A 24,493-nucleotide genomic window follows, 5' to 3' on the forward strand; every position below is an offset into this window, starting at 1 on the left:
CACATCTCACTGCAGCCGTCAGATCCCCCTGTCGTCACTGAGCTAGGAAAATGGGAGGAGCTAAGGCGTTCCTGGAAGTCCGCGAGCGGGGAAGGAGGGTGGGAACCGAGCGTCTGGAGTGAGGGGTGAGGGCATTTTAAGTTAAGCGGTGTTATGTGTATTTTATTTTTGTCTAGCTTGAGGACAGGAAATAAAATCCCGAAACGTTGCTAAAACCTGTTTGCTTGATCATTTGAACTTACAAAGAAGTGCGGTGAGTGCAGCATCTTTGGAACTACCGGTATATGATATTGTTAGTAGCATCCCGGCTATCAAAAAGGTCTGTCAGGATATTTGCACAGCAATGATAATTATTTTATCCTATAGCTTACTGCTGTTAGACCCACATCATATTAAATATACACACCCAGAACTTGAGGAAACCTCACCCATTTTGTTCTTACTATAATAAAAGGGTGCTGGATCCTAAAGAAACTCTCAGATTTTGTACTACCACACCACTTACCCAATTGGGAAATTGGGTGATATTAGGACCTATGGAATTGTCTTGTGGTGTTTTGGAGGTAGGCTCAAGGGCCAAGCTAGTTCCTCACCACCTATGATGCTACCCATATGAGGTAGACAAAGCAATTGATCACTATGTTGCAGATCTTTTGGTTTGGGTTGAGTGAGGGTCCTCACCCCTCTGGCACAAAGTCATCTACCATTACGGCACTCACACCAATCAACTCTTCTTTCAACTGCCAAGCACATACTGTAACTCGGTCTCAGTTTTGCCTATTAACAGATTGCCTACTTCTATGCTTGTGAGAAACATGCACTTACTTTCTTAGGTGGGCAAAAATGATGCTGCTGTTCAAATGCTTCTTCCTTGTGCGAAGGAATGATTTATGGGTATTAAGCAAAATCATCAGCCTTTTAAGGCCGGACACATCTCCGTTCATGGCAAGAGCCTCGATGAGTTCATGCAACGCCGTACGATTGGGATTCCTGCCACTTTCTAACACCATCTGAACAGTGTCTAGAGCATCTATCCAAGAGAAAAGGCAACGGAAAAAGAACACAAAAATGTTTAAGCAATAAAAGACACAAAACACAACAGAGAAGAATATCATCAGTAGATACTACACTTATTTGGGATGTAGAAGTCAAGCTCTTTAGTAAGTCTACAAATTCTTGTGAAGCTGCTGTAAGAACAAGATAAAGTATTATCTACTGACAACAAGCTGCAACCACAACATGCACAAAGCAGTGCAATTGTGACGGAGGCCAGATTTTGGAAGACTACTTCAATGGCTTGGACAAATGACCCCAGGTAGCTGCAGTAACCGTTGGGTTCTGAGTATTATTTAAGACTTTGAACCTACTTTATATTTTGACGGTAGCATAAAAATACTTTTTTTTCTCCATTTAAAAAATAAAAAAAACTCTTTACTAATAAATAAAAAATAAAGGACTTCTATATACAAATTGATTTTATTTTTAAAAGTCGGTTAATAGCATACACAAATTCAAAAACTATATATTCTAAAATTATTTTTCTTTACAATAACACCACAACCCACAACTGCAGGTAGCACAATTTACCCAACATGTTCAACATGATTTTGATAGTACCTTTCTTTATCAAAAGAAAAAGATATGAGTGACTTTAATGCACAATAATGTGAGGTAAGGTTCCTTAAGAGCCTTTAACGTAAGATATTAACGAGAAAACAAGCACAAAAACTGAATAACTGAATTACTGTATCAAAATGTCATTGCCATTGGGTACTATTAAAAAATATTAGTTTAAAGGTTTTTCCTTTAAATCAATATCATAATCATTTAGTGCACAATCATACACATTTAACACTCAATTTAACGCATCTGATATTTCACACAAGCGCACAAAGCTAAGAGGAGAAAAAAAAATGTCACTGCTGAGGAATTGTTCATAAGCATTAAAGTATGTTAATTTGCAAAATCAAACTGACTTGTGCTGTGAATTTTAACACCGCTGAAAGCATGTACTTTCTCGCTTTATTTTTTTTTTATTTTACTGCTTCTGGAACACAAATTTTGCATGTCTGAAGAGCATTGCTTCGTCTTAAGAAAACCCATCTTGTGTTAAATGGAATGGAAACCGGACTAAGTGGTCAAATGACAAGTACATTCATATTCAAGATGTATTATAAATGCATGTACAGTAATTTACGTCTCCCTGCCACCACAAAAGGCTCTTGATAAGCAGGTAATTTGCTAAATGGACTCCTTTATCCAAGTATTCGAAGGGCGTTACAAGAAAAATCTGGAGAGGCATTAATGTGACGTAAAGGTCAAGCATTGTGACATACCTTTCAAACAGTCCCGCCTAACTTGCTCTGCGATGAGGAGATTGCACGCTGTAGTGTTGGTGTAGCTACTGCTGCGGCTCTTGGCGCTAAAAGAGGTAGACATTTAGAAAGGAATTACTGACATGCTTCTGATACGATAATAAAGGGTTGAGCTCGGAGGTGAAATTACAAAAACTACTGTTCATATGTTAAAAATATTGCTGTAAAATATCGACCGGGAGACAGCTTTTGTGCTGTCCTGTCAATGGTTATAGAATAATAAATGATTTTTCTCCCTTTCTTCTTTTTTTTTTCTCATAATCTGACAGATGCCAAAGTTGGAAACGTGCAACAAAAGGAAACAAAGTAGAAAGATTTTCTTTTAAACAATCGGTTTGGATTCAAGAACGCTGACATATTAGATGACTAAAATAACTGCATCTGCTATATCCTTTCAACGTATATCGTGCAAGATACCCTTTTATGCTCCACGGTAATAATCAAATAGAAAAAGGGAGAATTTTATTTTCCCCGTTTATGGGCTGTCATACCATTGATGAAAATGAAAGCACTTTAAGAATTAACACCACGTAATTTGGCTGATTCATTTTCACAATTTTTTTTTTTTTGGTGTCCGTAGAGAAAAAAAGCATTCGATGCAGCATCGTCGTAGGACTGATGCACAGATATCTCGGGGGACAAAAGCGGAAGTTTTTACCTTCGAAATGAAACTCAGTGCAATGACAGGACGTCTGCTCTAATAACAAAGCTTAGATATTAGAAAGCGGAGACAAGCTTTCAAATTAAGGGAAAAGGGCTATTCGGCAATTGCATCTGTTTTCCAGCATCTGCCAAATGCACCGAACACTAATGAAATCCAGGGAATAACTTTGCAAAGTTCATTTCTAGATTAACGAAAGCGAAAAATCTCCTCTGGCAGAGAAAGCAGTGAGAGTAGCAAGGGATAAAGAGGTCATTGTCATTTAGTATATCAACAATCAAGATAAATCGCTCTGATCATCTTGAGACTACCCAACTGAGCAGTCTATTCTACCTACTCAAACTTCTATTCTGAGCAGATTGGGAAGTAAGCAGGGTCATTGCTAAATTATTCTCATCAATCCTGGAAAATCCTTTCTGGAGGACACAATATGACCATCCCCTCTCAGTCACTTTCAGCCTCTGGGGGGTCAGAAATAGTCATTGGACACAGGATTTTCTTACTGTACAGAGCAATCCTCTTAATCCCTGGCTAAGCACTCATTGCTCAGTTCTACTTCTTACTTTGTCCCATCTGTCAGAGGCCTTAAAAATCAACGTTTCACGCAGGAGGCTGTAAATTACATGTAATGTGGGATTTACTTTCCCCCAATCTTTCAATCTTCAGTGTGATTAAATAGATGTTAGCCACTATTACAGACCTAATCTTTCATTCCAATACTTTTTCACAGAAGTCATACATCTGCACTGGGGAAGTATGTGTGATTAAGTCCTATAATGCTGCCTTCGGTGATGTGATGAACAGTGAAACTAAGACATGAGCTATGACCCATATGCAGATTTGATGTGTCACTTTGTCAGAGGCATTTCCGAAGTGCAAACGGAATTTACAATCATTTTGCTGTAATTGTTTAAAAGAAGCAATGTTGAATGATAGGGAACGAAAATGTACATTTCTACGCGAACATGTGAAGCGTATCAAGAGCGGAACATACATTTCCTGCCAGTGTGTGACAAGGAGATCAATAAAGATTTAAATACTATACAGATGCCCCCTATTGGTTGGCCGAGCATATACCCTGCTGAACATCTCTTCTTATTGTGTATTACAACAGATATACATAGAAAGAATAAAAAATTTAGGTACTTGTTTCCTAGCACGGCGCCCGTCTGGTCCATCGCATGCCATTAACTTAAGGTATGCGATGGGAAACAATAGTTCTTAGCTGCGATGCAGACAAAGCCTTTGACAGGGTATCCTGGCATTATTTAGCTTCCCTACTACACACTCAGAATTTTGGCCCCAAATTTGTTCAAGTTTTCCAGACCCTGTACCACGAACCCTCTGCTTTCCTCACCATCAATAATGCCAATTCAATCCCCTTCCGGCTATACAGAGGCACCCGCCAAGGATGTCCACTATCTCCCCTACTGTTCAACTTGGCACTGGACTCACTCATAAGACACTTTATACTTAACAAAAATTGGAGGGGGGTCCAACTTGCGCAAAACGAACTAAAGGTGTCAGCATTTGCTGATGACCTCTCACTTTACATTTCCAACCCAAAACAAGCAATCCCCACCATACTCGAAACCCTATCAGAATTTGATAAAGTTGGAGGGTTCAAAATAAATCATTCCAAGTCAGAAGCATTGGCCTTCTTCCCGGAGGCTAAACTAGGATGGGGTGATTCGTTTCCCTTCAGATGGGCCCCCGATGAGGGGATCACTTACCTAGGTATTAAAATTCCAACACATCCTGCCCAATTACATGCCCGGAATCTTGAGCCGTTATGGTCCAAAACCACGACAGATTTTGCCAGATGGGCTCACCTACCCCTGTCCTACATAGGTAGATGCTACTTGTACAAAATGATCACTTTCCCTCGTATTCAATACATACTACAAATGTTGCCCTTTATCCCCTCCAAGAGGGATATTGCAAGACACAATAAAGAACTTTCGAAGTTTATATGGTCCGGAAAGCGCCCACGAATATCATTGTTTAAAATGCAACAGAAAAGAGACCTGGGAGGACTCAACTTGCCATGTCTTAGAACATATGCTATGGCAGCTAATTATCGGATAGCGCTAGATTGGATAACAGGTTCAAACACATACCCAAACTTCTCTGAAGAGCAAAGTTTTGTCCCTAACATAAATCTAATAGCTTTACTACACAAGACACCACAGGCCATGCCAGAAGAAGCCAGGAACAATCTTCTTCTCCACACCACCTGCATGGCATGGAGATTAGTTAGGAACAACGTACACGCCTCAAAGCACAGATCTATTTTTCTCCCCCTATGGGGCAACCCAGATTTTATACCTGGCTAACTCTCTGGTGTGTTCAAGGGTTGGAGTAGTGGAGGCCTTCGATACATTGCAAACTTTCTGAAGATAGACTCTTTGGTCTTTATGTCATACACAGACTTGAAAGACAAATACCCACGCCTTCAGATCTCACATTTTACATACATCCAGGTGAAATGTTACGCTCAGTCGGTATTACCACTACCGTACCTGCCTTCTAAACTTTGCACTCTTGACAAACTAATACACACACGGTTAGAGAAACCCCTACCTACTTCTCATATCTACGACCTATGTCGGAAATGTGTTTCACTAGAACAACCCCCAAAGGGTTTCTTGAAATGGCAGAACGATTTCCCCGAACTAACCATGAAAACAATGCTGACAGCATACCAATCCCTAAACAAAAGTTTAACTTCCACTTCCTACATAGAAATGCACCAAAAACTCTTACATAGATCATATTTCACCCCGAAACTTAAATTTCTCACCGGGGGAGCCCCTGATGCCAACTGCTACAAGTGTAGCAGTGCGGATGCAGACTTAGTACACTGCATATGGTCCTGTGATGTGGTGCAATCCATTTGGACCGAATTACAAGACTTCATCAAATCAAAACTTAAGATTGATTTTGCCATTTCAAAGGCCTGGTTTTTTTGGGGACAATACCCAGCCACTGACCGTAAACGCCTTTCACCAGGTGTCAGGTTATTATTGGTGAAATTAGCTGCGACGGTTAAAAAAACTATTCTGTCGGAGTGGATTTCCCCAACCCCCTCTTCTTTGTCCCTAGCCTTTCCCAGAATGATGTACTTGTTCATGATGGACTGGTCGGAGACCTCCATTCAAAAAGAAAAATGCACAACGAAGTTCTTTAATACCTTGTTACCCTATGTACAAACCCTGTCCACACCTCTGAAAACAGCCCTAAGAAACCCTTTTCTGACACCACCTGGTATCTAACTGAATCATTGTCTAACGACCCTCCTTTTTAGTGCTAGACTTAAGGATAAGATGTGACTGTGATGTAACACCTTAAACCGTCATGCAAGCCGACTATTTGCTTTGTCAATTACTTTTAACATTGTTGTAACCCGATCGGTCAAGTATAATAATGTTCAAATAACATTTATTTTGTACACACATGTCTTTTACCTGTCAATAAAAGATATATAAAAAAAAAAAAAAAAAAAAAAAAAAAAAAAGGTATGCGATGGGACCCGATCAGACCCGACTGACCCAATTTTAGCCCTTCAAAGACGTTTCCCGTACAATTAAAAAATCGGTCGCATCGCATGCCATTATAATGGCATGCGATGCGACCGACCCGATTTTGCCATTGGAACCAATGTTAAATTGTACCTGAGACCCGATTTTAAAGTGGATCCAGTGTTAAATGTCCACCAGACCCGATTTTTAATGTTATACCCACCCTGATGGTTAATTATGAGGTCAAATGCCCCCCCATTGTTAACGCCACCCCACAATCAACGCCAACCCGAAGCGTGGCGAGCGCAGCGAGCCTGCGAGGGGCGGCAGTACGCGTCCTCCGACCTTTTCATACCCCCACTATCCACGTCGGCGTGGAGTTGATTTTAAATAGTGTGGCAAGCACAGCGAGCCACCGAGCCGAAGCGTGGTGAGCGCAGCGAGCCCCGCGAGGGGACGTGTAATATGTGTGAAGTAATGTGCGTCCGTTTACCACGCTTCGGGCTCGCCACACTATATAAAATCAACTCCACGCCGACGTGGATAGTGGGGGTATGAAAAGGTCAGAGGACAATGGGGGGGATTTGACCCAACAGGGTCAACAATGGGGGGGCATTTGACCCATCAGGGTGGGTATACAATTAAATTTGGGGTCTGGGGGGGCATTTAACATTGGACTCAATGTAAAATCGGGTCTCAGGGACCATTTAACATTGAGTACAATGTTAAAATCGGGTCGGTCGCGTCGCATCGCATGCGATGCGACCGATTTTTCAGTCCGATGGCATACAATTGAAATCGTGGGCGCCGTGCTAGGAAACAAGTACCAAAATTTACTTCAGTCCTCGGTTTTAAAACACTGTGATAATCTGTTAATTCCAATGCAATAGAACAGGGGTGGAGAACACGATCCTCAAGATCTACAACAGTTCATGTTTTCCAGACCTCCTGTGGATCTGTAGAAAGTGTCATTTAGGATTGAATTCAGCACATGTTTGAAAATGTGGCAGTTAGTAATGACTGCATCTGTGAACCAGCTAGGTGGACTGGGCAACTTAAACTGTTGGTAGACCTCATGGACCGGTTTGGCCAGCCCTGCAATAGAATCTAAGTTCATCTAAACCAGGCATTTCTACATATAATGCACTTGCTATGTGCAAGTGGCAGCTTTACTGAACATATTGGTTGACTTGTCAGCAGTATCTTCACAACACCCCACCCCCTTTAAAGCGGATTTAATACCTGTCCTGCAAATTGAGAACTTGTTTTGCACTTGTGTGAATAGCATGAGTGCATATATCCAGGTTATACTGTAAAATGTATAGTCAGTGAATTTCATGACAGGGGCACAATGCGCCCCTGTCATTATCGGCTCGATATTTAGGATATCACGCCGATAAGCAGGGGGCAATGTACGAATGACAGAGAGACAAAGTGCGTCAGCACTAGGCTCATGCGCTTTGCATTTTGACAGGGATCACTGGAGGGGAAGTTTTCACTCACCCAATTGGGCGCCCGAGATGTTAATATGATACGTGACACTATAGTACATCTGCCCCTCAGTCTGTAACATGGCAGTTAGGAGTGGATTGGTATGGACTTCTTTTTTTTAAATTTTTTTATACCTCTCCCTCTTTTCATCAGACCAGTTATAAATATAAACAAAGCAGAAGATGCTATGATGTGTGCGCTCTGGGTGCTTACGCAGCTTCCACTTTAACAGCCTCTTCCAGCAGACCCGCTTTCAGCAGCCCTTTAGTCAGCTCTCTGTAGGCATTTTTGGTTAATTGCATGTTTAATTCCTCAGCTTTCTGAAATGTAACAAACGCCTCTAAAGGGAGGAAAAGAAAATAGTTCAAATATTTCATCGGCATCAAGAAAAGGAAAGATGTTAAAACTATATATAGAAAATATAAATAAATGTCCCTCTATGACTGGAATACATATTTTCTTACTACAGGTTGAGTTTCCCTTGCTTGGGACCATCAGCATTTTGGTTAAGGGATTTTTTTCATACTTACCTGGCCCCCTGGCGGTTCCCCAACGGTCCCCCCCCCCCGACATCCATAGAGACCACCGGAATCCTCTTCAGCGGCATCCCCGGGCCCAAGGATGCACTGATGTCACCTGCGCACCTGTACAATGCATCCTTGGGACCGGGGGTGCCTCTGAAGAGGATTCAGATGGCTGCTGTGGACACCGGAGGACGAGGTAAGTATAAAAAAAGGTGCGGGGGAAAAATAAAAAAACCTACGGTTTTCTGAATATTTCGGATAAGGGATGCACGGTTATGGGATACTCAACCAGTAATACCAACCATAATTAAAGAGAGTCAAATTAACCTTGCAATTGGATAAAAGCTAAGAGGAAAACATACATAGTAATATAAAGATTTTGGGGGAAAAATACTAAGATGGGAGTTCTATTCTCATGGGATGTTGCTATGGTCAACCAATCAAAATCTACTTATTTACTTAGCACCTTCTAGAAGCTGATATTATCAGATTGGTTTCCCATAGCAACATCCCATGTGAATCAGAACGGCCCTCTTAGTAAATTTCCCCCTTTGTGACCAATGGTCTTTCATTGGTTAGAAGAAACCATCAACCATATACAAAATAAACCCTGAGTTTTACATTTTAGTTCCTTCTATTATCAATTCAATGTTTTGGCAGGAGAGGATACAGTATGCACACAGGTTCTAAGCGTTCTGGTCGCAGGAACAACAGACATGAAGTATTTTCACAGCTTCTGCCGGACTAGATGAACTCCGCAGGTGTCCTGGAATGCCATTGTAGTGGGGAGAGGGCAGAGCAGCACAAAGAAACCTAAAGCTCAGTTACAGCACTACTGACGTCTCAGTCCTGAACCTCTTACATACTCCTATTTCCAGCTGTCAGCCACCCTCCCTTGGATGTCATATTGGTACCTTAATGACATCACTAAAACTAATCTCATCATCTTTCTCTTAAGTCCTCTTACGCCCTTTCTTCCTTACCATTGATAATGTCTCAATTTCCCAAATCTGTTTTTAAACTATCGGCAGCATTCAGTCCTTCTCCCAATTATCCATACCAATTCAGAGATTCGTCCCTCTGTCACCATGTAAAACAACAATATTATCATTCACACGCGCCTTAATTATCGTAGCCATCATTTCTCTGCCCATGTTCCTCCATTCCATTCGCTGATGACCCCCTCAGTCACCCCACTGGCATCTTATACTATACCGAATGAAATGCAAAGTTCCGGAGTATAATGTAGTCTAGAAATCTGCTACCGCGCATGTAAAAAAAAATTGAAGGAACCCCTATGGTGAATAACCTACCATTGAAGTACTGTACGCACAAAAGTGGCAAAGCACTAGGTTTTGGCCTGAACAAAAAAAAAGTCCATCTTAAGGGTATATTATGGGAATTTCTTGAGCATCAGTGAAAGCAGCTGCATCCCCATGCTCATAGTCAAATTTAAAGAGGCCATCTACAGATGAAAAACGGCATCGGACATACAGCAGTGTATGTTTCGAAAATACAAAATACTGTACGTGGGACGGTGGTTTGTCTTTAGATAGGAGATGGGGCTCGGTGAACTGAATTGGCCCCTAAATATTTGAAAAGAACTGATATATTGGGACTTCAGCCCCTGCAGGCCATACTTATAGAGGCTGCTAAAGAGAACTAGAGTGTGTGCAGGTGAGCGAATTAGCATAATCTGTGGGCTGGATGACCCAAGTAAAAGAGACTGGGCAAGAAATTGTTTTCTGGATGAAACTAAAATAAATGAAGCATTTGTATTTCAACTAAATCTGTTTCATCCATTTTCACTGGATACCATCCGGATCACATAAAAAGACCACATACCGTACAACTTAAAAAAAAAATGTTTGTTATATTCAGATAATGGACTGTACCAAAGCTGCCAACTAAGGGAACACTAGAGTTCACAGGCAAAGGTGTCAACACGGTAGACTGTAATGAGCGTGTATGCCGAAAATACTGTAACCTTGCAATGTTACTCTGTGGAACCATCATGGACATGTCAAATCGAGTGGGTCCTCAAGAACGTTGGATGACCATTTTAATTCAACGCACAAGAATCTGCTTGGTAGAAGGCCAATCCCTCGTGTGGACACCGTAGAGCACAAACAGCCAATCCAAACAGCGGAATGCCTTCATTCTGCCTACATGAAATGTGGAGGGCCTGCACAATATTCAGAGTGATGAATGCTGAGTCTCTTGATACAACTTGGAAAGAGAAGGCACCACAATACCCTGGTTTACAGTATATGACATTTAGTAAACACGGTTGGAAGAATAGCCATCCTGGTGAGCAGTACTGCATAGTCCAGGTAGAAATCCTAAACAATACACCCACAAAGAAAAAGAAGTATTTTATAGGGTGCACTGACAGTGGGGCAAAAAAACAAAACACAGCTGTACATGAAGTAAGCCCTGAAAAAAAAAGTCTGCAAAGTCAAAAAACACGCAAAAAGGGAGAGAGAGATGGTGACCCAAATTCAAATGCCCCTGTAGAAAGGACAGAGCAGAAAGTCAGAATACGCCCAGATCCAATAATACCAGGCAAAGTTAACTTTCTTCACCAATTATATGCCCTATATGACATAGGTTTCCTGGCTCAAAGCATGGTGTGCTCATCCCCATTGGAAAAACCACTGGCCTTTAAAAGTGCTGCTTCAACAGCCACTTCATCAATGCCGGGTGAAGCAGTTTCAGGTGCCTGTGCTAATTCTACCATTGAGTCGCCATCGGAGATTAGACTACCAAGCTCTTCATAGCCATTCTGGAGCCACCATAGGAGAGAAGGAACCCGTGCTGTTGATGCTCAACCTTTTAGTGCCCCGAAACCTCCAGCTCCACCTAGAACTAGCATTTTCAGTGTCCTCCATCAATAATTAGAGAAATGGCTGTTACTGTACAGCAAACTTAGCTATATAAGCCGGCCTGGCCAAGCTGCTCCACCTTCTGGCACTCTGCTTGGCAGGCAGGCTCTCTGTAAGGTGCAGGGCTTTTACATGATATTACTACATCACGTCCTGCAGCAGCATACCAGAAAGCTCTGACATCTTTGGTGCCGGTCTCTCAGCACTGTAACAAGGTTGAGTCATGAATGAGCAGATCCAACATGCAACGGTATGCTTTGTAGACAGCCAACTGTATTGCAAACAAGTAGCCAACCTATGTGGGGGGACAGAAAGTCTTCACTGAGAAAACCCGCAGTGCTCAGACACCTAGCACAGCAAGACCTTCCCAGTCTCAGGAAGTCGCTGAAGGAAAAATTGGAACGTCAATTTCCAGTTTAATTAAAAGCCAAACCAAATTTCATCTGTAATGTGGCAAACAAAGAAAACTGCTTTGTCATCATAAAAGATGAGACAAGGCTACTTGCAAGACAAAAAAACTTTTAACTCTTATACACAAGGGCCATAGCGAAGCCTGCTTCCAAGTACCTGAAGCTTAAAATTGAGCCTGGTTGCTGAATATCTTGTTATAAAGGTTCAAATCCCTGGAAAGATAATTTGACAGGGCTGAAAATGGTACTGTCAAAAGACAAAGCTTTAAACTTGCCTCTAAACCCCCCAAAGTAAAGTAAACACTTAGGTATGAAACCTTCTCTATTTAAGCCACAAGATTCAGCTTTTCCATACTCTTTAGTAAGTGGAAGATAAAACCGTTTTTTGTGCTCGCAGCATTGTACAGAAAATGGAAAAAAAACTGTTTAGTTTTCAAAATTTCCAAAAGAGGAAGGTCCGCATGTAGAATTGGACCTTGTTGTAGCAGGTCTGATAGAAGTGGAAGATACCAACAGAGATCTAACATTTTAAGAATACGACACTAGACCCTGTCCCACAGACTGTGCACGATGGCCCAGAGCCCACCTGAAATGACACTGGGTACATGTGAAAAAAAAAAGACATACAGTAGTACCTTCTGACAGTTTTGGCTTTGTCTGTCACAATGACCACGGGTTTCGCTAAATATAGTAAAAGGAGATAACCAAAGTCCCAGGTCAGAAAAAGAAACAGGTCACTGAGAAACTGCACAGCGCTGCCTCCTGGCATCCTATAAAAGGTGAGAGTGCGCTCCGTACCCTCTAGATGGTATGTGGGGGTCCCCTCATAGCACCCCAGCCATGATGACAAACTATCTAAGAGCTCCAACAACAGCCAGCACTACTTGCAACAACAAGGGCTCCATAACAGCTTACCAATACCTGCCCTATCTCCTGAGGCACCAAAAGAAGACTAGTATTATGGGATTCCAGGGAGGAGGAGCTTACTTTTTAAAGCCACAGTGTAATTTAATCGAAAGCTCCAGCCTCAACCTGCAATCCCATGGACCAGTGTCGACCAGTCTTGCTGCAAGAGAAATAGTCAATTATCATGATGTTTTAACACACAATCTATAATATTTTTTTTTTAATTTACGTTCAGGGGAATTTGTTTGTGCTGATGCTTCATGTTGCACTGCATCATGATTTTGTAGTAAGTGGACCTGGGTGCTTTAAATGCCAGACTGAGTTTTAATCCTAGACAGGGCCTTCCTGTACAGTATGTTTTCATAATAGATTAACTTGTATTTTAGATTGCATTACAAGAGAAAATACATACCATAGAAGTTCTCGTTATTACAGAAATCAAGTATCGTTTGACAAGTACCACGGATGCCTTCTTCGTCTTGAAACTTTGAAATAAAGAAATAAAAACAGGTCACAGCATAGAAGAGGCTATTTAACATTTGTAATGGGTTTTCTCAATCATTCTAGAAGATGCCCTCCGCATAGCAGCTTATGCTTACAAGATAACTTCTCACACATTGGCGGATTACGTCATACTGATGTGATCAATAAAACAATAGTTTTGTGAAAAACCATCAAGGAATTTTTGTTCCTTACTTTTTGATTAGTATGATCAATTATTATTAAATAGGGCACATAATAGTACACTGTGCATTGAAGGGCTCAGGATACAATATAATGAAGTTTATGTAAAGATGGACGTCCCCAAAAAGTTAATCTAATGCTGAAAAGAGGATTGGGCAAAATTGGCCAAAGATAGGTGTGCCAAGCTTGTGGCTCATATTCAAAAAGACTTGGTTGTAATTGCTGGCAAAGGTCCAGCAACAAAGTATTGAGTACTGATACTTATGTACAGGTTGAGATCATTTGGTCTACAGCATTATGGTCGACAGTCATTAGGTCGACATGGTTCTAGGTGGAAAGGTCATTAGTTCGACAGGTCGTTAGTTCGACATTGTCTAGGTAGACAGTCAAAAGGTTTTTCACTGGTTTTTTTTTTTTACCTGAATGTCAACACAGTCGACACGGACACAGTTTAAAGTGCTGCTTTCGCTAAGCTCGGCACACTATTTTATTCTCCCTAGTGGATGATAGGGCATGAAATACCGCCTGTCGGCACAAAAAAACAGTGAAAAACCCCATGTCGACCTTTTTAATGCCGACCTAATGACCTGTCGAACTAACGACCTTTCGACCTAGACCCATGTCGACCTAATGACTGTCGACCATAATGCTGTAGACCAAATGACCGCATCCCCTTATGTACATATGATTTCTTAGTTTTTATTTTTATAAATAAGTACAAATCTCCAAAAACTTTTTTCACATTGTCGATTATAGGGTATTGTGTGTGTAGAATTTTGGAGGGAAAAAAATTATTTATGACATTTTGTAATAAGGCTAAATTTATTTATTTGCAATTTCTTATATAGCGCAGCAGATTTCATTGCACTTTACAATTGTAGACAATAATAGAACAAACTGGGTAACAACAGACAGACAGACATGGGGGGTACTAGGGCCCTGCTGCAAGCTTACAATCTATAGCAAATGTGGAAAAAGTAAAGCGCTGTGAACACTTTCCGTATGCAGTGTAGATTGTCGGATCAGCTTCGTGTTTAGAGAGCATAAATTAGTTATTAGATACAGCGCAGCTTGATCTCTACATCTCTGAAGCGCACCTCACCTCTACGAACACCTCTCACTCTAGCCTACATGACTGTTTCAAAGTGCACAATTAAAAAACAGAAATTTTGGTACCTGTGTGCCTGCGTAGTGACTCCGCGGCAGCCAGGCTCTGTCCCCGGCGTCCATGCCAAGCCTAGTGAGCGCCTCTCACACAGCGCCGGTAACCAAAAGATCCCCTGCCCTCGCGGATGCCGGCGGATAAGGGATCATGCGGGCGCCGGCGGAGAGGCACTCCGGCTGTCTGAGATGCAGGTGTGTCTCAGACGCTCCTGTGTCTCAGTAATTATTATCACGTGCGCCTCATGCATACAGGGTATGCGGGCACAAGTGCGTCCTATGCACAATAAAGGAGGCATTTTCAAACCCCCACTATCCACGCCAGCCCGAAGCACAGCGAGACCCACGAGGGGACGCGTTACGCGTCCTCCCGACCTTTTCATACCCCCACTATCCACGTCGGCGTGGAATTGATTTGCGGCGAGTGCAGTGAGCCACCGCAAGTGGACGTGGAACACGTGAAGTTATCCGCGTCCCCTCGCGGGGCTCGCTACGCTCCCCACGCTTCGGGCTCGGTGCGCTTGCCACACTTTATAAAATCAACTCCACGCCGACGTGGATAGTGGGGGTATGAACAGGTCGGGAGGACGCGTAACGCGTCCCCTCACCACGCTTCGGGCTGCCATGGATAGTTAGGGTGTTTCAGGAACACATATCTGACAGGGACACTGACTACACTGCCAGTGGGAACACTATGCTACTTCTGACTGACTACGCTAGCCGCGGGAACACTACGCTAAATCTGATTGACTACACTAACTACGCTGGACGCAGGAACACTACGCTAATTCTGACAACGACATACCGGGCGCCTGGCTAATACACCCCACCTCCATGACCTTTACTTGACCAGTCTCACTACTTGCTCCTCCCACATTCCTCTTGGTCCTACACTCTCCAATATTCCATTCTATCTACATAGATGTACAACTATCCAGAGCCATATAAATAATGATTCGCAAGTTGCATTCCTATGAATAAAGTATTTTAATACAGTATCAAACCTCTGAAGATCTGACAGGAAATTGAAACTTCTGAAAACTATATTTTGGTTTGACTGTTTTTTTTTTTTTAGGCAGATGGGAAGTGTGGTGCAAGACATGCAGTTACCTCTTGTATGTGTAAAGAAATATCTTGGCCATTTTTCTCAAAAATGGATTTTAAGAACTTTTGAGTGGACTCCTGGGGCTTAACATTTTCATCCTTCATTTTGTACCACACAGATTTTGCCTTCTCCCAGTCTTGATTTTTATCTGGAACAGAAAGCACATGTTACGTTTGCTGGAGAAATCATAATGGCAGGACATACTGTATGAATTTCCAGGGATAAGACAACAGCTCATGCATTGAGTCATACGTAGCTCACATATAGACATATCTCAAAACTAACAAACCCAAAAAGAATATTTACTCTGTGCAGAATGTATGTACATGGTACTTGGGTGTGCGATACTGGTCAGCGGCCCTCAATCACTTTCACAAGTTCAAAAAATACATAATAGTTTAACTGCTGTATTACGTGTTCTGCTATTGAGAATTGTACTGTGCATTATTCCCTGCATATGCCTGAGTGTGCTGAACACTAAACAGCAAATATCATGGTCTATCAGTTTCAACAAGCAAAGGTACCGGCACCAACAATTACCAATAAAGTAAGGCTTTGGGGCTGACACTGTTATGACACACTGTCAGCGGAGAAATCTAAAAGGCAGACAGCTATAACTAATTGATACAAAACTGTCACTTAGGGGAGAGATCAAATAGCCCGTGGACTGTGTTTGGAGGCTGTGAGGTAATATACTACTGTTATCCCAAACCCTGGCGAGGCAGCCATTATTTTATTTCCTCACAACCCCATGTGTTTTACCATACTAACTGCCCACATAAAAATAGCACTGCGGAAATTGCACTATGCGCTACTGAAGTGGACTGCGGGTGCTTTTTCCTAATATATATATAAAAAAAAACATCCCAAGCCAACATTTCTATACAATAACACAACACACATTTTATGGCAGATGAAAGATAAAAACAAACAAAACCCACCATAGAGCTTAAGTAGTTGAAAATACATATGTTCCCTGTCACAGTCAAACAGATTCCGAGACATTTCAACACATTTTTCCAATAGCTCCACCTGTGTAGGACAAAAACAAAGTACAGGCATTTTTAGCAAAGTTCATATAGGTTCAATATAAACCAATAAAGGCATTAAAATAAATGAGTTGGTTTCCCTTGATGATGCACACAACCCCCATAATGCAAATGTCTGTCTTATTGAGACTAAAAGACAAACCATCGAGGGATGGACCCCTTTACAGTTCCCGCACCGTGCAGGTTCCAGTAAGATCAAAGAGTTTGACAAACGGAAGCCTAGAACTAATGTTTTGGGATCCAGAAGACCAAAACAAAACCCAGGACAGCATACTTCTGGAGTAAGAAGAGAGTGGTATTTTAACGAAAAAGAAATACAAATACGTCGCCCCTCATCTTTGCTGCAATCCGTTCACACGTACAAACCGAAAACAACAGAGAATAGTTACAGGGTGCACACACACAATGCATTCCTACCGAAGAGAAGGCATATGCGCAAGCCCACACACAGCCGCGAGCAAACTATTCGTGGCCAACCAGTTGTGCATGCTGTGAAGTGCCACGCAGCCTAGCTAGGACTAATTTGTAGCTTGCAGCTCACGCCAACCAAAACAGTCAGGCACATAATAAGTAATGGTTAACACTGGTTTGATCTGTATACTTTTCCCTTTGTTATGGATCAGTAGTCATTATCACACATTACTGTACCTCGTTTGCTCTCTGGAACCGGTTAATATACCACGATATCCTTGTCATATGTGCTCTTAAGCCAGGTGTCTAATGAACACAAACAAGAAATTATTGCATTATTCTTTATACTGCTCTCCTGCTGACATTTTACAGTTCAACCAAAAACTGGTGTTAAACAATACATGTGACTATTCAAGATATATCATGTACTGCATCTTGGATAAAACTCAATGTAAAACATTTTATTCATGCACAATAATTACCATCAAAATAACATAACAATTAATACGTGACTAGATCTGCAATGATCACCATGGGCAGTATTCAATCCCCACCGCTATTTCCAGCTTTAAAACCAGTCGGATCTGTTTGGTCGAAAAGGGCCGCGGGCGGATCTTGACAAACCACAGTTGTTTTCGCCGACATGCCTCCTTTTCATCAATGGACAGGAGGAACATTGAATTCCACCTGTCACTATACTGTCGAGCTGGGCGAAAACGGCCCAGGTTTCCGAATGTCGGGATATTCCAACAATCAGAATCTCGCATTGAATACCCCCCAACAGCAGCATTATGGGGCCCAAAATGAACGTGATTAGCTTTGTATAGCCACTTCTGTCATGCTTTAATTGCATTTGCGCCCATCCCTAAGCCAAATAGAAATGTGCATTAAGGACCTGATTCAGGCTTTATACCAAATGCAATATCTTTCTAAAATGTGCAGAGAGAGAGTTAGATTTGGGTGAGGGATTTTGTTTCTGTGTAGCGTAAATACCGTCTGCTTTATTTTTACACTGCAAAATATTTCAGTTTGAATACACCCCACCCAAATTGAACTCTCTCTGCACAGGTTACATCTACCCCACCTGCAGTGCACCATGGTTTTATCCATTTTAGAAAGATAGAGCTCTTGCTATCAACTCTGAATCAGGCCCTAAGTGTAGTCTCAGAGCTGGGAGCCCAAAACAATTGAATGGCTCCTGAACAATTTAAATTGGAGCTATGGGCATCAAGAGCAACTGTACAGTACAACATAAGCCTCTGGGTAGGGCAGCCTGGATGAGTGGAGAGGACAGAAGCAGATTGTAATGTGATTAACAGTAAACATTAAGAAAAAGTGTTCTATTAACTAAGCCACGGACAGCAATAAAGTCCTAGCCAATCAGCTTTTAACTGCCGTATTAGTGGCTGGATTTGAAGAATGATAGGAGCTGGTTGGCTGGTACTTTATCTACATCCACCTAATCTCTGCCAAGGCTTAGTAATTAGATCAAAGTCCGATAAATGGCTAGAGACTGGCCGATGAGGTAATTCATAATCGGCAAAGTGAAGTGCTACTGGTTGATCTTGACCTGTGGGCCATCCGTTCACGCCTCCAGAGTAGCAAGTCACTTTGCTGATATGAATCACAGACAGAGATCTTAAACAGAGACCATATACCCCTATCTATACACGGAGGAGACCGGGAAGGAAGTCTTCTGAGAAGAGAAGCCAAGTGGATCTTAACTTTGAACACTTGTAAACCGGAAGGCCAGAATAACAGACTTGCTATGAATATATTTGGCTGAAAAATTGCTGCAATACCCATAGCTTCATTCACAAACCGCATAACTATCCTCTAATAGCGTATTTAAACCGTTTTGCCTCTAAGAACTCGTCTAATGTATTTTACACCTCATAGGCAACACCTCATCTTCAATAGAACTCTCATCATCGTAAATAAACCCCTATAAAGGCCAATGTACTGTATAAAAGTTTATGCCACATACATCAACCACTGCTTTAGTGAGCATACTGAAACTTGCCCCACAAACTATGAACACAGTTATTGGGATTAACGGATATTCATGAGAATGAAGCCAGTGATGTAACAGTCATAGCCAATTGTTAGGCTGCATTCGTTTTAAAAATGGGTTTACCTCCAAAGAAATTGCTAACCCCAATGTGCAGGTTATGGTTTCAGTTTGCTTTTGAACAGGTCCATGACCATATATAATATTGTCAGCATTCTCGTGGGTTCAAAATGGACGGGACTGGGAAAGCAAAAAGTGCCTTTCTGATTTTTAACAATAAGTGATGACTCTATACAACCAGCATCTGTGGTAGTAACTAGCACTGCAGTCTCTGAGGCTCCTGTGTAGCACTGGCTGGGTGCAGACGTGCAGTAATAAAGGGTGACATCAGCTGATGGGAGGAACACTGGTGGATGAAGCACAATTTCTGGATAGCTATAGTCATGAACTGATCGCTAATAACTAGGGTGGCCAATCCCAGGATCGGGATCGGCGGGATCCCGGGATTTGGCCCCAAAATGTCCGGGATTTCAATCCCGGGATTGGAGTATCCAATCCCGGGATTTTGGGATTAGACTGCGCATGCGCAGTCTAATGCCGGGCAGCTTCTGAGCACCCGCTCAGAAGTTGCCCGGCTGTTCCCGACCCCGGCGTGCGGCCTGCGCAGCGTGACCTCTGACCGCCACGCTGCGCAGGCCAGCGTCCTGCTACAGAGGACCGCTCCCGGCTGACTCCTAGCCTCCCCTCCTGCTTCTGGTGCCGCCGCTGTCTGCCCCACTCCCGCCAGCCTGTAAGTAAATCTGCACCCCTGCAGCGCTGCTCTGCCCCGCTCCCGGCTGCCACGCACCTGCCCGCCCATATAGGGGTGGACAGGGTGTGTTTTTCTTTTAGGGATGCCAATCCCGGGATCCCGAGAATCCCGGGATTGAGCATTTTTCAATCCCAGAATCCGGGATTGAAAAAATGCCCTGGGATTGGCATCCCTACTAATAACCTCTTTGGTATGAATCTCAGGGATTAAGTTTTGTCCAACAAAATCAGTGTTTACATTTCCATATTAAAAGCCCACTTCACCCAACAGTCATCAAGTTTGACATTACTGTAGACACTAATAAAGTTAAATTGTGTAGACCGGAATTGTGCGCATCAGATGTTCGCTTTCATCACTTAAAGTGTGCTTGGCAAAATGACATCTGAAGCTTCGGGATACAGCATATTTCACTTTTGTAGATGTCACAGATGTCACCCAGAGTGATTTTCTCAGTTCTATTACTTGATTCAGAGGCCAATAAATATACAATAATTACCATCAAGGTCCAAAGTGAAATATATTAAATCACAGACAGGCGACTTGTCATTCCACACATGTAATTCACAAGTAATATCATCTGTCTATACTAACTCCAAACACAGGCACAAAGCACTTTATATTTGAAATGACCAGGTGAACAGTAATATTATCCCATAAGGAAATGATCACACAGAAACCTTAAATGAGGGCATCAGTAAATGATGGACTTACAGTATAGGTAAAGTATCAGCAGCAACATTTTGGAATAATGGACACCTTTTTCTAGCTACATCATTTCCTCAGATGTTTCAGTTGAATACTGGAGAACATTGCCTCATCCAATTTTAAAGGTCATAGAAACATAGAATTTGACGGCAGATAAGAACCACTTGGCCCATCTAGTCTGCCCCTTTCAATGGGGTCTATCAGTGTTATTAAACAATTATAAAAAACCGTAATGTAAACATAACTGGATCATAACTAGTACTAAAATATATTGGATAAAATCAAAACACCAATAAAACTTCACCATAATGCAAAAAGCAAAAAATAACCATTAAATCTCAACATCTAAATACTAAACAAACCATAACAATTTTCCAATCAAGTAGGAAAGACAGCAACTATAAATGATCAAATAATGTAATACCATGGGTAGCCAACTCCAGTCCTGGAGAGCTACCAACAGTTAATGTTTTCCAGGTCTCCTCACAGAATCACAAGTGAAGTATTTAGCTTCACCTGTGGATCTTTTAAAATGTGTTAAGTCAGTAATGAGTGCACCTGTGAGGTGAGCTGGAAAATGTGAACTGTTGGTAGCTCTCGAGGACTGGAGTTGGCTACCCCTGCTCTAATCTGAGACCATGGGAGCAGGCACAGGGGTGTAACTAGATATTCGTAGGCCCCATAGCAAAAGTTTGTAAGGGCCCCCTATTTAGCGACTGATGGCGATAAATGTATGTAAAACATATTACTTAGACAGTAAAGATGGGCCCCTTTCAGCTCTGGGTCCCATAGCAGCTGCACCCCTTGCACCTATGGTAGTTCTGTCCTTGAGCAGGACCCACTTCAATCCTGTTATCACAGCCCTCTTCTCTGCTACACCCGCATCCCTTCACACTCGTAGTCGTTGATATCTTCCACCAGAAGTCTGTCCTTGGTGGTACCCCAATGAATCCTTTTACAATCCTACATCTCAGCTGTATTGTGTGCTGAGAATTGTGCTAATTGTTACCTGTGCTCAGTTTCAGTTGTTCAGTTACTGTAATGTAATGTTCTTTGTACCCTGTATTGTTCTAATGTGTCACATACGTACTGCGTTGCAAACCCCTTGTGGCGCCTTATACATAAAATGTAATAATAATAATGAAAAATCGTGGGTAACCATATAATCCCCACCCCCCCACAGAAAAAAAAAAAAACTTTTGACATCATATGACCAGATTTTTTTTTATTTATTGTTGTGATCATTACTGTTTGTATAAGCTACTGTAGAATGATGATTTATCCTGATTTATCTCAAGTTGTGCATACATGTGTGTGGTATCTGGTGAAATAGGTTGCTGAGCAATTCTCATGTCTTTGGGATGAGCCAGAAGAGAAGATACATATTTCCTTGATTGCTAGTAGGATACAGACACGTCAGGCCCGGCAGATAGTTGGGTTCCGTTGACTAACGACTACTGTTATATTTATATACGTTCACGTGCGTGACTGTAATGTTGCCTTAAAGAAAAAAAAAAGTGGAGCAGAGGTATATAAAATTATACAAAAATAAGTAAAAAAAAAAAAAAAAGTCTCACTTCATGTTAATCCTTTTCCCGCAGAGACAGGAGCTACATTCACTGACAACATTCAATATCGTTGCAGATTCAAATTCCAATGATCTAAACAGCTGCAAAGCTTCACAACTTAATATACTAAATCTCTCTCTTGTTCCCGGCTGATTGAAAAAGACTGTCATTGCAAGGACGAACGAGAAGAACACCAGATATCCTTGCATTACATTTTGATATTGAGAACTGTTGCGCGCGGACAGGGTCTCAATCATCAAAAGAACATCTAGGTCAGATTAACTAAATCTCTTCAGCTTGCACAGCAGTCCATATTTGTAGCTTATCTCTTACATCTGAGTGAATTGCTAACATCCAAGCCTGGCTGGCAGACTGCAGCCGGGACAATCCCCTCCCATTCGGTGCTATACAGTACTCATCTAACTTACAGTCAAGATCACCTCTACAAAAGAGAAAAATACATTTAAAATGCACATCTATCTTAACTATAAAACATACAAACCATTAACTCCCATTATCGCAAATGTGTTACAGATCCCAACAACTTTATTCGTTAAATTGGTGGCTGCATTTATGTTAGTCACCATAGCATAAAGAATAGGTTATTATCAATGGACTGCATGGGCCATGTAATGCTATCTACCTATCAACATGTACCCCGCGCTAAAGAAATCGGGAACAACGAACTTTAAATAAATTAAAATGTAATCTCTGACAATGTTTTAGGATCCTTTTATGTATTTTTGTTTCTAGTAACGTGTTTAGGAAGCGGTTAAACACCCTATGTCTTAAGCTGGGTATGCACTGGTAAAGATATATGGTGCTCAAATAATTGGCCAATATAGCGCTGGTCCAAGTGCCAGTGGGGTAGATTTATTATAGCGGCACTCCCTGCTTCACCTCAGTAGCGAGGCGAAGCAGGAGGGGACACCGACAAGATCTACTAAGATCTTGCCGCCGAAGCGGGGGAGCACTAACTCCCCCCTCCGGCGATGTACCCTCCAGCTGACAGCGCGTCAGTTAACACTGACGCGCTGTCTTCTTCTACCCGGCCGGCTGGACTGCGCAAGCACGGGATCTCGCTACTCACGCGAGATCCCAGCGCAGCTCAGAGCCATCAGCAGGTACAGCACTGTCCCTGCTGTAGGCATAGGGCATCGCCGTCTGCAGCTGTCGAAGTCAATAGGTGCAGGCGGCGGAACGGTCAGCAATGCTGACCGTTCATAAATTGGGCAGGAGGCAGGCGCGCAGCACGAAATATCGTAGCTGCGCTATGCCTCCTGGCCCACAGCGCCGCACGATAGACACCCACTCAGCGGGTGTCATAGATCAGGGGAAGCGCTATCCCCTGCCATAAGGCACGGGGATAGCGCATATTCCCCTGATCATTTGTTCATAAATCTACCCCAGTGTGTACTAGCAATATGTCTGCGAGCGGCGTTCACCGATGTAATGAGTGGGCTGTGTAGCAGAGCTGATGGCCGATTTATGTTATCGGATCATCGTGCTGTACCTCCAATTGATCCGCAGACCGACCGTACACTTGCATATCAAGCCAGCAGTGATTGACAGCTCAGTTTTGATATCAGTTACTACTGATCGGGCAGTGTGTATGCAGAACATACAGTATATACAGATATATGTTCGGGTGTGTACCCAGTCTTATAGCATTGTTGCTCAAGAGATTTGATGAACTTTTGCAGTTCAGGTGGCACCAGATCCCACTTCAATTTTAGATGTTGTTGGATCAGTAGAGCACACTAGATCACTTGTGTTCAAAACTGCACTTGTGACACCAAGCTTCTGTCTCCTACATAACTGCCTACAACGGTGTGAACATTTTTTTGCTCCCTTCCAGATTTCTTCCATTTTTGCACATTTGGTGGCACCGCATTTAGCCGCACCAATTGCAACCAAAAGCTTCTGATAATTGGAGATCAGTCTTTCATATCTTTCTCTGGGAATAGCAGAAATTCTTTTATTCAGCCATATTGGAGGATTTTCAAGCATGTACTGTCTTGTTTAAGGTTATGTCACACCATCTCAAATGGATTCAAATTAGGACTTTGAAGACACTCCAAAACTTTAAATTTTGTTTCTATTGAGCCATTCAGGGGGGGATTTGTTCTTGAGATTGAATCGTCTTGCTGCATAACCCAAAAATCTAGATGTGAAGCATATAGCTGCAATGACTGAGGGTAATGGGACTGATCCA

At 42.2% G+C, this 24,493-nt stretch overlaps 1 protein-coding gene across 1 annotated transcript in view; it reads right to left on the bottom strand.

Annotated features, from left to right (window-relative positions):
* The window catches only part of LRPPRC (leucine rich pentatricopeptide repeat containing), a 181,062-nt gene that overhangs the window by 29,066 nt on the left and 127,503 nt on the right, over nt 1-24,493 (bottom strand). Inside the window, 7 exon segments of the mRNA XM_083175710.1 lie at nt 826-1,030; nt 2,337-2,422; nt 8,262-8,388; nt 13,186-13,258; nt 15,729-15,871; nt 16,665-16,755; nt 17,421-17,489. Of these exon segments, the coding sequence (XP_083031836.1) occupies nt 826-1,030; nt 2,337-2,422; nt 8,262-8,388; nt 13,186-13,258; nt 15,729-15,871; nt 16,665-16,755; nt 17,421-17,489 (794 nt within the window).

Source organism: Crinia signifera, chromosome 3, assembly GCF_055691185.1.
Source record: "Crinia signifera chromosome 3, ASM5569118v1, whole genome shotgun sequence".
Classification (NCBI taxonomy): Eukaryota; Metazoa; Chordata; class Amphibia; order Anura; family Myobatrachidae; genus Crinia; species Crinia signifera.